At 43.0% G+C, this 16,376-nt stretch overlaps 1 protein-coding gene across 1 annotated transcript in view; it reads right to left on the reverse strand.

Annotated features, from left to right (window-relative positions):
• The window catches only part of COL16A1 (collagen type XVI alpha 1 chain), a 286,423-nt gene that overhangs the window by 33,207 nt on the left and 236,840 nt on the right, over positions 1 to 16,376 (reverse strand). Inside the window, exons 47-54 of the mRNA XM_070949755.1 lie at positions 14,295 to 14,369; positions 14,163 to 14,207; positions 13,658 to 13,702; positions 9,879 to 9,932; positions 8,112 to 8,165; positions 6,451 to 6,504; positions 3,885 to 3,929; positions 2,736 to 2,789 (exon numbers count right to left, since the gene is read on the reverse strand). Of these exons, the coding sequence (XP_070805856.1) occupies positions 2,736 to 2,789; positions 3,885 to 3,929; positions 6,451 to 6,504; positions 8,112 to 8,165; positions 9,879 to 9,932; positions 13,658 to 13,702; positions 14,163 to 14,207; positions 14,295 to 14,369 (426 nt within the window). The remainder of the gene's footprint in view (positions 1 to 2,735; positions 2,790 to 3,884; positions 3,930 to 6,450; positions 6,505 to 8,111; positions 8,166 to 9,878; positions 9,933 to 13,657; positions 13,703 to 14,162; positions 14,208 to 14,294; positions 14,370 to 16,376) is intronic.

Genomic DNA, 16,376 nt, shown 5'->3' on the forward strand with positions numbered 1-16,376 from the left:
TGGAGTTTTTGAGCCTGGTCAGTTCTTGGATGGATGGGTTTAAGCATATAAGCTGCCAAACTGGAAAGATGCACATGACGGAAAGAGGAGCTCCTGTGCCCCAGTGGCACTTTTTAAAAATCAGGTTTTCCCATCTTTTGATGAAAAATAAGAGCCATGCCGGTCAAAAGGAGAGGTCCCTGAAAGGACCAGGACTGACCGAGCATAGATTCCAATCCTTACTACTGTGGGTTAGTTGATCAGTTGATGGATGCTGCCCCAGGAGGTTTTGGGGGTCAGGACCCTAAGCTTGATGGAGAAGGTTGAGGCAGAAATGGTACCCAATCCAAAGTAGTACAAGAGATCAACAGCCAACGGAGCTCATTAGAGTGGTGAGTTTTGCCAAGAGGTTTTGTGAGAATGTCACAAGGGGAACCACAAGACATATTTCTTGAGTGAGAGGAAGGGAAGAAAGGGGAAAGGAGGGGAAGAAAGGACAGGGGAGAGAAGTAGAAGAGAAGGAGAGAAGGGGAAGTAGGAAAGAGGAAGGAGAGGAGGAGGAAGAAAGTAGGAGAGGAGGGCGGGAAGGGAAAAGAAGAAGAAGGAGAAGGTTTGTTGTGAAATGAGGGAAAAGAAGAGCAACCCCGAATGCAATAAAAATGTCTTATTTGTATGTTCTCTTTAAGAAAATATGTATAGGTATGATTAATTACGTATAACAGAATGTACATTTACATTATTTGTATAAGAAATAATTTTTTTTTAAAAAAAAGACATATTTTTGGTTTTATCTTCTACATTAGTTATCCAGAATCGTTGCTTCTTTGCAAGAAGATGAGGCAAACTAAGACTCAGAGGTGTCCACAAGTGCAGGTAGTCCTTGACTTGCAATGATTCTTTGAGTGACTGTTCCAAGTTACAACGGCACCGAAAAAAGTGGGCTGATGACCATTTTTCACACCTTATAAGCATTGCAGCATCCCCAAAGTCACGTGATCATATCTCAGATGCCTGACTCATATTTATGACAGTGTCCCTGAGTCAGTGATGAAATGTAAAATTTGTTACTACTGGTTCTGTGGGCATGGCTTGGTGGGCATGGCAGGGGAAGGTTACTGTAAAATCTCCATTCCCTCCCCACTCCAGGGGAAGGTTACTGCAAAATCCCCATTTCCTCCCGATCAGCTGGGACTTGGGAGGCAGAGACTAGATGGGGGCGGGGCCAGTCAGAATTTTTACTACCGGTTCTGTGGGTGTGGCTTGGTGGGCGTGACTTGGTGGGCATGGCAGGGGAAGGTTACTGCAAAATCCCCATTTCCTCCCAATCAGCTGGGACTTGGGAGGCAGAGAATAGATGGGGGCCGGGCTGGTCAGAATTTTTACTACCGGTTCTCCGAACTACTCAAAATTTCCGCTACCGGTTCTCCAGAATTGGTCAGAACCTGCTGAAACCCACCTCTGTCCTGCTAGCACTCCAGATCAAGCCTTTAGCAGAGGCTAGAGCTGTGATGGCAAACTTGTGGCACGTGTGCCACAGGTGGCATGCAGAACCCTCTCTGAGGGCACGCCAGCTGTTGCCCCAGCCCAGCTCCAACATGCATGCGTGTGCGCCTCCCGCTGACCAGCTGGTCTTTCGGTCTCTGTCGCGCATGCAGGGGGGGTGCAGGTTGGTGCAGGAGACTTTCCAGGCCCAAAATAGGGCAAGGGGGGACCTCACGCAGTGCCCCCAAGCCCCATTTTGGCTTCCAGGTTGGTGCAGGAGGCTTTCTAGGCGCAAGCCTCTTGCACCAACCTGGAAGCCAAAATGGGGTGGGGGAGGGGGCTGGGGCACATGTGTATGGGGGACACACGCATATGCATGGGGTAGGGTGCATGCGTGGGGGGCCGCTCACATTGCATTTAGGGGTTTTGGGCACATGTGCGTGCATTCACACACGCCTGCGCGCGATTTGGGCATTCGGCACCAAAAAGGTTAACCATCACTGGGCTAGAGGAAACAACACTCAAGGCAGTGAGGCACAGGCACACCCTCCCTCTCTCCTGGGGTAGCCTGTGGGCACATTGCTCCATGTGGTGGCCACTTCCAGAGTGGAACACTCCTAAACGAGGGAGAGCATAAAAAAGAAATAGAAACCCAGAGGACACCAGAGTAAATGAAAAAAGGGGATGGGAGGGGGGAAAAGAAAGAAGATAATAAGAATGAGTGTACGATTATGATGATAATACTGACAGAATAAATCTGAAAAGAAATTGAAAGAAAGTATATACTATTAGAATACAGGAGTAGCTCGGATACCAAACAAGGAGAATATTCCACAGCAAAGAAGATAGAAAGGAGAGAGGAGGAGAGGGTAGGAAGAGGAGAGGGAGGGAGAGGAATGGAAGAAAGGGAAAAGGAGAGGAAGGAAGGGTAGGGGACAGGAGTAGGAGAGAAGGTGAGTAGGGGGAAAAGAAGAGAGGAGTGGGGGAAAGGAAGGGGAAGTAGGATGAGGTAGGAGAGGAGGGAAGAGAAAGTAGGAGAGGAGAGGAGGGAGGGAAGGGAAAGAAAGGAGAAGAAGAAGATTTGTGGCTAAATGATGGAAGAAAGGGTAGAAGATCAACTCCAAATGTAATTAAAATGCCTTATTTGAATGCTTTCTTTAAGGAAAACATGTATATGTAGGATTAATTATGTATAAGAAAATGTACATTTTCTATTATGTGTATAAGAAATAAAACTGAAAAACTTTTCCAGAGTGGAACACAGAATATCTTACCTGGTCTCCTTTTTCTCCTGAGTTGCCTGGCAATCCCCGTTCCCCTCTGGGACCCTGATGCAATGAAAGAATAACATTGGTGTTCTCTGCCTGGAGTTGTTGCACTGGAGACTTGAAGTTCTCCCTGGGCTGGTTAGCCAGTGTCTGGCAGGCTTAGACGATGAATGAATGAAAGCTGAAACCTTTGTCCCTGACATGCTCCTTCTCCATTTGTAGAGCAGTTTTGAATCCAGAGAACTGTTCAGATAATCAGAGCCCTCGCCACCATCGTGGTGTGATGAACTCCAGAGTCAGGGTCACTTCCTTAGTGAGAACTATGACCCAGATCACATACAAAGTACACAAAATATATTCCCTTCCTGCATTCTCAAACATGCTAACAAGCATATATATATCTAAGGAGATCACAAAAGCTTACCCTGTTTACTCAACCTCTGATACCCAACCTTTGATACCGTCCCTTCCTTTCTGACTGCTGCCTGTTTTTAGATTGGAAACCTCTCAAGGCAAGACCTATCAAACCTGTTGTTGGCAAAACATAAATAACTTCCCATCAAACCATTTGCTACCAAAGGTAAGGCTCGCTGCAGCTAAGGCCTCAAGATCTCCTGCACTACAACACCCAGAATTTCCACCAACCAGATGCCTTGGTTGCAACCAAAGATTCCATCAATTATTAGCAAACAAATAATTCCCTCAACACTGTCAAACTATTTACTAAGGCTGCACTACTATTAATCTTCTCATCATTCCTATCACCCATCTCCTCCCACTTCTGACTGTATGACTGTAACTTTGTTGCTTGTATCCTTACGATTTATATTGACTGTTTCGTAATATGATTTGATTGAGTATGACTTTCATTAAGTGTTGTACCTTATGATTCTTGATGAACCTATCTTTTCTTTTATGTACTCTGAGAGCATATGCACCAAGACAAATTCCTTGTGTGTCCAATCACACTTGGCCAATAAAATTCTATTCTATTCTATTCTATTCTATTCTATTCTATTCTATTCTATTCTATTCTATTCTATTCTATTCTATTCTATTCTATTCTACTCTACTCTACTCTACTCTACTCTACTCTACTCTACTCTATTTGATTAGTCATTTCATGCCATACATTAAGTGAGTTGGTAAGCTTACCGAGGGTCCTATGGGTCCTATAGGTCCATCTATGCCAGGGGGTCCCTGGAGAGCAAAAGGAGACATTTCATCAGTAGCCATTCCTAGAAATTGAGAATGCTCATAGTGGAGGGTGGAATGGAGGAGATATGCTCTTGAGTTGGCAATCATTGATCTAACAGTAATGACTTCAGAGAGTAAGACCGTTTTAAAAAGAACAAGTACACAATTCCATAAACCTGTTTATTATTTTTTTATTTACTAAATTGCAGACTTAATAAATCTAATCTAATATATAAATAAAAATTACGAGAGCCTTGACATCATTTGTGAGAGTAGGTATAGGATTTATGGGTCATCATTAATGAACATTCCACAGATAGTTATGCCTTACTGAGATACTCGTAAAATTGTTTACATGCAAGAGGCTCCAAAACTGATCTGTAAAATCTGCCAGGGGAGCCTCGAAAGTTCTTAAAAAAAACAAAAAACCCCGAAGAACCATAGTCAGTTGTTGTAGGTCTGTTTTTCTCTGACTTACATGCTGGCAGGAGATGATGGATGTGGTGGGAAACACTCCTAAAAAGGGTCAGGCTTGGAAAGGTTAATCTACAGCAATTTGAGTAAGATGGTCTTTGGAATTAGAATACTTTCAGACAACTAGCCCTTGGGTCTCTCAACCCATCAGTCTATTTCAGTAGAGAATGAGCCCGTGGTGGATCTCAGCTCTTTTGATTCTTGGTGATCTAGTCCTACCTAATCCCTACCTTCCCTTCTTTTCAGTTCTTCCCACACATATTGTGGTCCAGATGAAATGACTGGGTGGCAAATGCTGTTAATTAGCTCCTTTATGTATCTGTTTTTCTTTTCCTGGGTAAATTGGAAGGAACTATTCTCCTTTTCTTTGGGAAGCGGACACATAGGCATGCAAGGTGCCAGCCTGTGAACTTTGTTCTTCTCCATAACTTATTTTGGATTGAATTTGGGGTTAACTTTCCTGGTTTGTTAGATTCAGAGAGAGTGACTACCATAGAATCATAGGGCTGGAAGGGACATTGGAGGTCTTCTAGTCCGACACCCTGCTCATGGCAGGAGATCTTATACTGCTCCAGACAGATGGTTGTCCAGTCTATCTTTGAAAACTTTCAGCAATGGAGCACCCACAATTTTAGGAGGCAAGCTATTCCACTGATTAATTGTTCTCACTGTCAGAAAATTTCTCCGTAGTTCTAGACTGGATCTCTCTTTAATGATCTTCCACCCATTGCTTCTTTGTCCTGCCTCCAGGTGCTTTGGAGCAGGGGTCTCCAACCTTGGCAACTTTAAGACTTGTGGACTTCAACTTCCAGAGTTCTTCAGCCAGCTTTGCTGGTTGAGGAACTCTGGGACTTGAAGTCCACAAGTCTTAAAGTTGCCAAGGTTGGAGACCCCTGCTTTGGAGAATACGTCAATTCCTTCTTCTCTGTGACAGTCCCTCAAGTACTGGAATTCAGCTATCATGTCATGAAATTCCTTATCCACAGAAATGATAAAGGAGAATACATCAAGAATTTATGGAATTGCAGGCTTTTGGTCAGAATGTTGTTTGATAATAATGATAATAACTTTATTGTCATTGTACGTGTATACAGAGTATACCCATACAACAAAATCCACCTTAACACCCAAAGACCAGGTCCAACACACATAACAATCCCCAAACACACTCCCACCCACCACAATTCCCTACCCCTAAACCACCCAAACATCCACACAACAGACCAAGTAATGCTGTCCAACAGCTCACTGATGGTGGCCCTTTATTTCATTGTTGAGTGCAATTATAGCTCTGGGATAAAAACTATGCGGAAAACGTGTGGTCCGAGTTTTAATTGTTCTGTATCGTCTGCCAGAAGGCAACAGTCCAAAAAGATTGTAAGCAGGATGGGAAGAATCTCTGGGAATATTATGCAACTTCCTCAAACAGTGAGATTTGAAGATGTCGTCCAGGGCTGGTAGCTGGAGCTCGATGATATTCTGGGATAACTAGGAAATCTGCTTCAGCTAAAATGGTGTTTCTCAATCTTGGCGGCCTGAAGATACGTGGACTTCAACTCCCAGAATTTCCCAACCAGTTGAAATCCACACATCTTCAAGGTGTCATTGTTGAGAAATGTGCCACTAAAACCAGGGCTACCCCTTTGTTTAGCAATGCCCTTAAAGTACGGCAGCCTACCTCACCAAGGTATTTTAGATTTACCTAACTTCATATGAATCTTAATGCATTTCTTGCCCTTTCGTATTCCTACTTTCAGGCTGATTTACAGCAATGCTAAACAGTTAAAGCAATAAATTAAAACACTTTTTAAAAATGCAGATACAGCTACTACGGAATGAAATGTATACCAATGATATTTTAAAAGGCCTTTGAGGATAAAAGTTGCAGCTGTAAAGATAGGAGAGAGCTTTGCAAAAATGGGAGGAGGGTTATAAGGGGGGGGGGAAAGGATCTTCTTCCCCAGCCACAAACGTCCCAATTTCTGAGGATGAGCTCTGAAAAAATTACAGGAAAGGACATTTAAGATTAAACCCTCTTCCAGATACTTACCGATTCTCCTTTCTCGCCTGAGGGTCCAACATAGCCTCGTTCCCCTTTGGCACCCTAATGGCAAGCAAATACATAAACATGAAAAAGGAATATTGTCAGCAGGACTATAAGAGCAATTTCCCCACCTTCCATTCAATCATTTCTAATTCTCAGAATCTCCCTGGACATGTCCCTGCAGTTTCCTTGATTTAAGTTTTTCAGAAGTAATTTGCCATTTGGTTTGCCATTCTCTGTTTCCTAGGGGTAAGAAGCAGGGGTGAAATCTAGTTGCCTTCCTTACTGGTTCGAAAGTGCACGTGTGTGCATGTCACATGCGTGTGCACACCTGCGCATGCGCAAAACCTTCTGTGCATGTGCAGAAGGTAAAAAAAAACATTACTGCCTGGTTAAAACCAGGAAGTAATGATACCCAGGCGATGATCGCTACCGAATTGCCAAACCACAGGGAAAAATCGCTGCCGGATTGGGCAATCCAGTCTGATCCAGGAGCATTTCACCCCAGTAAGAGGAAATGATTGGCCCAAGGTCACCCAGTTGGCTTTGTGCCCAAGGTGGGACTAGAACTCACAGTCTCTTGATTTCTAACCTGGTGCTTTTACCACTACACTAAACTAACAATTAATAACAGCCAAAGCTTGTCAAGAAACACAAGAATTCCCTCTTTCTTCCATTCTTCTAATAAAATAATAAAAGTTCTGCAAATATTTTTTTCGTATAAAAGGTCAAACGTTTGAGAAACTCGGCTTTTGAAACCAACATTTTAGATTTCCAAATGTTGAAATGTTAATTTAAATAAACATTTAAATTAAATGTTAATTTAAAAAATTAACATATATGATAAAATTGGAACATTTCACACTTTCCCAAACATGCAGTGAAAATCCAATAGGGCCTTAAGAGGATATACTGTATTCTAAAGAGAATCATATGAGAAGAAGAGAAATGTGAGCAAACTTTGGGTTTGAATTTGTTTCTTCTACAAGGCAATTCTGCTCTACTGTGGGTAACTAATGACCACCCAACGTCTTTCTTGGGATTCAGAAAATGGTTTTTGGGTGGCAATGGGTTCCTTCTTATGTCCCAAAGACAAGGCATTATTGTAGCCACTCAGCCCATCTCTTTGGCATGAGCTAGGAAACTCAGGCCCAGGCCCATCGACAGCCATGGAACTCCCAGGATGATCTCTTGTCTGTCTGTCTGTCTGTCTGTCTGTCTGTCTGTCTGTCTGTCTGTCTGTCTATCTATCTATCCATCTATCCATCTATCCATCTATCCAATCTATCTAATTTATATGCTGCCCATCTCACTCTGCAAAATGACTCTGGGCGGATTACAATTAAAACCATAAATATAAAAATATTTATAAGAATATTTAAAACACTAGATACAAAGATGAGAAACACAAGGCAAGATCTGTGTGGTGGTGGTGGCCTCTTCAGTCCACCAGCCACCTTCAACATGGAGTGCGCCCATCAACACCTAAGCCAACCAGCAGAACCAGATTTTGAAACCCTTCTGAGGGCCAAAAGGGTCATTACGGTTTAGCTGAACTGTCATCACAGGATTGTGGCAGTGGGGAGAAATTAGAAGAGGGAGTACAAGGCACCCCCACCCCTTGAGATTCAGGAGAAAGAAGGGATACAAAGATAGGTCATACTCACAGGGAGTCCAGGGGGTCCTACTGATCCAGGATATCCAGGCTGACCTGGAGGACCCTGAAGAGAAGAACATTGAAAACATCTCAATGCAGGCTAGGATTGAGGACATGGCAGGCAAGTCTTCCTTTTCTCATTTAACCCCCTTCTGCAATATGCAGCGGAATCCATGTCCTTGTGCTTAAGTTCCTTGAACACGGAGTGGTGGCCCTTCTTGGTCATCTTGTCAAGTCCTCAGTCAGAATAATAAAGGGACAGCCATTCTCTTTTACTGCCACCTTGTAGGTCAAGTGAGGATTCCAACTAGATTAGAATTTCTTAGATCTAGATCAGATTAAATCTAGAATGTCTTAGATTAAAATTGCAATCATGGAACTAAGGCATTGGTTTTCAACCTTGGCCACTTTACGATGTATGGACTTCAACTCCCAGAATTCCCCAGCCTGGAAGAGAAACTAGTGGCCACAGTTAATGGCCAAGATTGAGAAACATCAGACTAAGGGGAGGGAGAGAGAGAGAGAGAGAGAAAGAGGGAGAGGGAGAGGGAGGGAGGGACAGGGAGAGAAAGAGGGAGAGGGAGGGTGGGAGGAGAGAGGGAGAGGGAGAGAGAGGGAGGGAGGGAGGAAGGGAGAAGGTGGGTGGGAGGGGAGAGAGAGAGATTAGAATGGAAAGGGGATCCTTGAATGCATGAAACCTCTCTAGATCTGTTCACTGTGTAGCTACTACAGTATGTTCAGATGACAGGCTGAACTAAATCAGTCACAAAGTTGCTGGCTATTTTGATGCAATACATTAAGCTTTTACTTCAGGGGAGTTGGGGGCAGTTGGTGGTTTCACGCAGCTCATAGTTCCTACTCTGCAAACTCTAAACAGATTAATTCAGTAATAAGCTTAAGTATGCTAAGACATTCTCTAGACCTTTCCTGGCTTACCTGGTCTTGCCTTCCTATTGTTAAGCAGGCTAAAACCAACACTTTTAATTGGGACTATTAACTTTTCATGGACAATTAGGCATTTTGATAGCACGCACCAAGTGTTTTTACAAAATAACTCCTATTTTGAATGTGGCCAATTACAATGCCCTCACTGCTCAGAAGACAAGGAGATGTTCTTCACCAACCCATTTAAATGTCCTCCCTTTCACCATTCATTAGCATCCTTGTTTGATCTTTTTCCCCCTGTAGGCAGAGAGGGACTCTTTTGAAGAACCCAACGGCATATTGTCACTTCCACGGGGCATCTTCAGAGGAAATAAATGCTTCTAGAGTTCTCCATTTACTTGGTACTGCTAATTAGAAGAATCTATTGGATGCACTTAAATCAGAGATAGAAGAGGCCCAACAACAGCTGGATGCTTGTGGACACAACTTCTAATTATAGATTTTCCAGATCTGATATCATTTGTTTGTGGTTGATTACAAGCGAAACACTTTTCAGATTTTCCATCACCCGCTTAAAAAAAAAAGATGGGGCATTCCATCTCCTGCCTCAAATCATCTGTAACTTGTTATTTGAGGCATTCGGACTCAAGATCACACCAAAATGTTCTCAATCAATCTCAACTGCACCCATCCATGAGGCTTGTCATCCGTCTTCTAAGCCATGCCATTGAAGGGTGTTCAGACCTGTTTTTTCCAACCTAGCACCTTGCAGACAAGTTGCAGTCTCAACCAATCTTTAGAGAGCCACGCTGGAGAAAACTGGTCTCCATCAACAAGCTCCATGCATAGCTCAAGGCTTCTCTGAAATTATCAGTTTGGATCCAACACTCACTGGTTCTCCCTTGGATCCAGGGAATCCAGCTGTCCCACGTTCACCCTGGAGTCCCTTTGGAAAGAAAAAAATACAAGATCATGTTTTCTGCCCTCCCCCATTTAACTGAACCACAGTTGCGAGGGTGGCCTCTCTAGCTATGTACCTGGGAACAGGCTGGGAACAGATGGAGAATAAGTTATAGAAATAGGAATACAGCATAAGTATCGAGTAGTCTTGAGGTAGTCACCACTTCCTTAATTAACCACTGGTGCCTGGAAAGCTACCATCAGCATCTGGAACACAGTTTTCCATAGCTTTTTCTAGGCTTACAGATCAATAGAATTCACACAGATTTGATGGGTTAGACATCCGATTAGCCAGGTTTTAGAAGGGCAGTGTTTGCAGCAGCAGTTCTGGGCACACACATGACATTGCTAATTGAGACAAGGCACAATCAAAATGGATTTGGATCATGATCTGGGAAATATGCAGAGGACAGAATATTCGCAAATGTTCTCTCTCTCTCTCACACACACACATATACACACTTATATTTTGTTCCAGATACAGGTAGCCCTTGGTTAGTGACCAAAATTGAGACTCCATTCCTAAGCGCTGCAGTCGCTAAGCAAAACATCACATGATTGCATTTACAATTTTATTTTCACCATCTCTATTAGCTCTGCTAACCGCAAGCTGGTTGTGAAGCCTCCGAATGGCAATCCCGTCAGTGCAGGATGCTGCAATGGTCATTAATGTGAGGATTGGCCATAAAGCTATTTCTTACAGCACTGTAATATTGAATGGGCATTACAGTCGGTAAGCAAGGACCACCTGTATAAGGTCTTAATTGTCCCATGGAGACATATCCCAATCCCCACAAAGCACTTTTGGAAACATTGCTAGATGAAAAGAACTAACTCTATTTGGATTTCTTTCTATGATCTAGGAAAAGCTTTCTCTGAATATTCAAGGCAGCATGTGGTGCAGAAAAAAAATCAGCAAATTTTTAGTATATACGTCTAAATTCCGAGGCAAAGTGAGTGGTATTATCTGGCTGTCATGTTTCCTTCATTGGCATCTTGGAAGCTCTAGAGAAGATGAAATCATTATCAAATTAATTCACTGTTTTCTTCTCTTTACTACTTACACAAGAACCATTGAATCTGATTAGATTCCACTTCAGCCTCCATTACTGATTCTGGCCAACAATTTCAAATTAAAGTCAGAATTCAGCCATAATTCATAATTCAGTGGGAACTGGTGACTAGTTTCCACAGAAAATAATGGATTCCATCTTAGATTGCAATCCTGTTAGAGAGATCAATCAATCAATCAATCAATCTCTCTCTCTCTCTTCCCCTCCCCCCCTCATCAAAGATAGACAGATTTTGCTGGTCTTTGATTTAGATAGATGATCTATCTACCTATCATCTTTCTTTCTTTCTTTCTTTCTTTCTTTCTTTCTTTCTTTCTTTCTTTCTTTCTTTCTTTCTTTCTTTCTTTCTTTCTTTCTTTCTTTCTTTTTCTTTCTCTGTCATTGTAACATTGTAAGTGCCCAATCACTAATTTTCTTCACTAACTTCCATCTGGTCCTTCCACTATATAATAATTTTTCCTCTTATGCTGGATAAATTTTGTCATTCCGAGGCCCTGTCCTTCAGCCAGCTCCTTCCTCTGTGATCATGTCAGGACCATGAGGACTATACATGAAGCTCCACCAGGAGGACAGAACTATAAAACAGACTGTAATGTAGGATCAAGTTTCGATTGATCCTACATTACATAGATCAGTCTATTCGAAAAATAGACTGATCTAAGAGAAAAAATGAAACATCAAAAAATGATGCAAGATGTTCTTGAGCAGAAGGCTGAAGCAGGATGGATCAAAAAGACACAACTATACAACATAGGTAAAAAAAAAATATGGACCTTTGATTGCATAATTATGGTCTGAAGTTTCTTTTTTTTTTTTTGACCCCATTGACATATCTGGAAGAGAATTATATTTTGATAATTCTCCCCTCCTTTTTCTTACATTGATTCATCATCCTGGATATCGTTCAGTTTGGTCCAAAGCCCTGGGACTGGATCCACTAGTAGATTCAGCAAGTAATTCATGCCATAAGTTCATTGTAGGATAAAATGGTTGTATTTGGGAGGAATGGGGTTTTTTGTTTTATCAGGGCATCAAATAATATATTCCTAAAATGCTTCTAGAATATGGTTTTTCATTGTGTAACAGAAGAATGCAGTTGAAGGGGAGGAGGCAACCACTTTTTTACTAACTTAAGGTGGGCTTTTTTCTGCACCGCAATTATGAAATACTGTTTTTACAAAGGCTGCCTACAAATGTCTTTTCTATTTTCCTATTCTGATGTGCCAATTACAAAGGCTGAGACTGTTTTTTCTTACTTGCAGATAGTCAAATTAGGAAAAATAAGTCTTTCTACCTGCAGGAGAAAGTTAGAAAAAAAATGACTTATACTTTTCTTGCTAAACTATTGGCAAGGGAAGAATTTTGGCCAATATTTTATTCATTTCCTTTTGCGCTCTGAATAAATCTAGCCATGAGAGGCTTCAGTTCTACTTCTTCATCTATAGACCCAAAGAGATTCTGAATTTTCCTACTAAATGGAAATACTAGTCCAATTTGCCATCTCCCCTAAGAAATTCTGGTGACTGGGAGAGAAAACAATGCTTCCAGCTGACATTGGTTGCTTGTAGGACCCAGTTTGTGCATTCATCCAGTCAACAGGGATGTCTCCAGAGACTCTTTCGTATCCAGAAGTCCCACATCACAAGCATCTCTCAACTGTAATTTCTTGCTAAGTGGAGAAAGACTTACACAACCTATAATACAAGAGTGAATCTCTATTAATTACACCACCCACAAATGTGGGAGGCTTTCATGAACCATTGCAGGGTGGAGTTAGTTGAGGTTACATGGTGATGGCTTTTATTGGACGTACTCTTGACACCAGACAGTGACAGGGCCACATCACGGAGCGATTAATCACACAGACTGGGAGTTACAGTGTCATTAGTGAGATGAGAATAAAGAATTAATGAATGATGGTGATGGTCAGGTGAGGGTACAATGATGCTTCAAGAGCTGGAAGCACAACTCACAGACATGACAAGGGAGGCTCTTTAGTTTAGGAAAGTGACAGCTTCCTCTCAAGTCCACAGATTCTTTCTCAGGTATGTATTTGAACCTGGGTCCAACTGCTTCCTCTGAAGGGATTCAGCTCAGTAAATATTCATGACCAGGGTTTGATTGATAAACTAAGCCCTGAGGGAAAAAATGTGTGTCGGAATCTACTTTACGTGAAATATCTCTGGAGGAAAAATATCGGCTGTCTAGAAGTAATCAGTCTTCTCACTGCCTGATAAATAATCCCAAACCCAGAATATCCCACCACAAGTTGGGATTGTGCAATCTTCTAGTGTACTTTTCTGAGGGAAGGCGGAAGAAGGATCCTGACTGAGAGCTTGCCCTGAAATGGGAATTCTCTAGATCAAGTGCCTGTGGGAACTAGACAGCTTTCTATCGCAATTGATCTCAGGTAACATTGGAAGGGAAAGTTCTAATTGAAGGAAAAGTTCTAGATAGCATCCCTGAGCCAGGAGGAGGGCTGAGGAAGAGCTACAGACCAGGTGGCAGCACATGGGAGAATAGGCTGGCTGATACATTAGACCCAGAACCTGGAGAAGAAGGGAGGAAGTAGGATGAGCAGCCAAACAAACAGTAGCAACAAAGGACTGCACAGAGCGCGTGCTTTATCGGTTCTTACAGGTAATCCAGGTGGGCCAGTCATTCCCGGAAAACCTGGGGGGCCCTACAGGAAGAAACAGGGTGGTCATCACTCAGTCATCACATTGGCTGGACTAGGGAAAGCAGGCAATCAAGGGAGCTTTGGTTGAAGACAAGGCCAATCCTTCGCAACATATTATGCATTTCTTCTTAATTCAAGAGTAAATTTCCAAGTTCTACTGCTCCAAATAGCTGCCAAGAGAACAAACAGTGGCCCACCCCTCCCTTTCTGGGTATGGGTGTGGGCGAGTAAACAGGACATTTGTGGGACCAGAATTAGCTGGGCTCTTGGTGAAGAGCAAGATGGTAGCCACCCAACACTGTCCAGTTGTAGAACCATCCACTGGGAGGAAGGCTGGCCTTAAGTGGCTTTATATTCCATGTTTCTTAGACAGGCATCAGATTATGCTAATACATGATGCTGCAGTGGGTAAAGGCTTAAGGAAGAAGATCTAAGCAGCAGTTGGCTCAAATGATATACTCACAGTTGGTCCAGGAGGGCCTGGAGAACCTCGTGAGCCTGGTGGACCCTAAGGAGAAGCCAAGACAAAATTCATTTCTGAATTCAAGGATCAGCAATAGCACCCTGGCTGCTTGATATCTCCAGGTGGCTTTACCTGCTCACCCCTCTGTCCAGGATAGCCAGGGCTTCCAGGATGTCCTCCAGCACAATTGGGATCATTGTTATCAGGCTGGAAGAGAAGACAAGATGTCTCAAGTGGTTAAGGATCTCCAAGAACTTCTAAACCCAAAATGAACTCTGCTGGATAGAAGCTTCTTTTTTTGCCATAATAATTCTAGTGGTCACCATTTCCTGACAGATTTCTCCCTCCTCCTGGGCTTCTGCTGATTCTAAAGCTTTCCAAACGGCCAAACTTAAATATTATTTAAGATTAATAATTCTTGAGAATGATGTACTCTCCCCCTTAAAGTAAATTGCCTCCATCCAAATCTGGATTTCCACCCACACCACTACCTTATGGAACTCCATTTGAGCTTGTTTCAAACAAACATCAAGAAATCTCATTTAATTGACTGCTGGATAGCCATGGATTAAGACTGGGGATTACCAGGGATAAGATTCCATGACTTAAGAAGGAGCCAAATGAAATTTTTTAGGGACCAATCTTTGGTGGAACCAAATGCCAAAACCCCTGACTGATTTGCATGAGTGAACAGGATTCAGTTGAGGACTCTCCATGTCCCTTGGCCCACAGTAAATGGAGTGAGTGAATTTGTCAGGGCTGCTTTGTGTATTTACATGCCTTGTCGAGTACAGACACAATATTTCTAGGCTTAGAGCTATTCTGAAGGCCAGGCTATATGCCACACCAGGAGATTGTTAGATAGCTAACCATTTTCCCCCCTTTAAATGCGCTTGCCAAGCTCCTAGATTGCAGTAACACTCAAAACTCTTACCTAACTGAATCACATAAAGAAAGAAAGATTTCATCCCCCCCACGCTCCCCCCCCCCACCACCCCAATTTCATGATATTTCTCTAATATCACCAGCCAACAACAATGGTGGTAATAGTAAAATAAATAAAATAAAGATAGTGGCTGCAATCGCACCACTGAAGTCGTATTGGAAATGTTAAATAAGAGCAGGGCTCTGTCGGGCAGTCTGTCTGTCATCTATTATATCTGTCATATAAGAACCACTATCTCTCTCTCAGAGAGACTCTGGGTGGTGTATAATGAAATATTAGAAGCATAAAAACAGTAATTGCAAGAGGGGATGGCTTCAGGGCACTAACCAGCCCCGAGGCTGCATGCTCCTCATGTTCAAGCAAGGTTGCAAACCCATATTTTTACACTTTTTCAAGAGGTCGGTGAGGGGGAGTTTTCCATGGAGGAGGGGTGGCAATGGCATAGAAGCAGTGATGGGATTCAGCCGGTTCGGGCCAGTTCGGGAGAACTGGTAGTAAAATTGCTAATTGGCCCTGCCCCTTCCTGCCCCACCCCTTCCAGGAGTCCCCACGCACCCCATTTTGGTTCCCAGGTAAGTGCAGAGAGGCCTCCTAGGCCCAAAATGCCCTCCCCCCATGGCTCATTTTTGCTCCCAGAGGGTGCAGGAGACCGAGGGCTGCCAAGCCATGGCCACAGAACCGGTAATAAAAATTTTTGAATCCCACCACTGCATAGAAGGCTCTTTTTCTGGACCCCACCTGTCAGATTTTTTTTGGCTGATGGGGTCTACAGGATATGTTCTTTACTGACTGGGTGGGATAGAATGATATGATGGTGGTGAAGATGGTTCCGTAGGTAGCCTGGCCCCATGCCATGTAGGGCTTTAAATCGCCAACACCTTGAATTGGACCTAGAAGCAGAGCAGCGTCCAATGCAGCTTGTGCAGTAGGGATGTTATGTGCGCTGTTCTTTGGGTGCCCGAGATTTTCCGTGCCATTGCATTCTGTACCAGCTGAAGCTTCTGGATACTTTTCAAGGGTAGCCCCATGCAAAAAACACTGCGATGAGTGACCTAGCAGAGAGCCTCCTTGCCTAGGAAAGGGTGTAACTGGCACACAACACAAAACTGAGCAAAGGTCCTCCTATCTTGACTGCCGCCTGCTCTTTGTGACTCTAGCAGGGTGTCATGCAGTTAATCATACAGTTGTAGCCTTGACGGTTTTTGGACTGCAGACACTTTTGCCACCAGCTCCAGCTGGATTGGAAATTTTTAAAAACTCATTGGGAA

This window comes from Pituophis catenifer, unplaced genomic scaffold, assembly GCF_029215685.1.
Source record: "Pituophis catenifer annectens isolate HBS135680 unplaced genomic scaffold, rPitCat1.0.hap2 SCAF_9, whole genome shotgun sequence".
In the NCBI taxonomy this organism is placed as follows: domain Eukaryota; kingdom Metazoa; phylum Chordata; class Lepidosauria; order Squamata; family Colubridae; genus Pituophis; species Pituophis catenifer.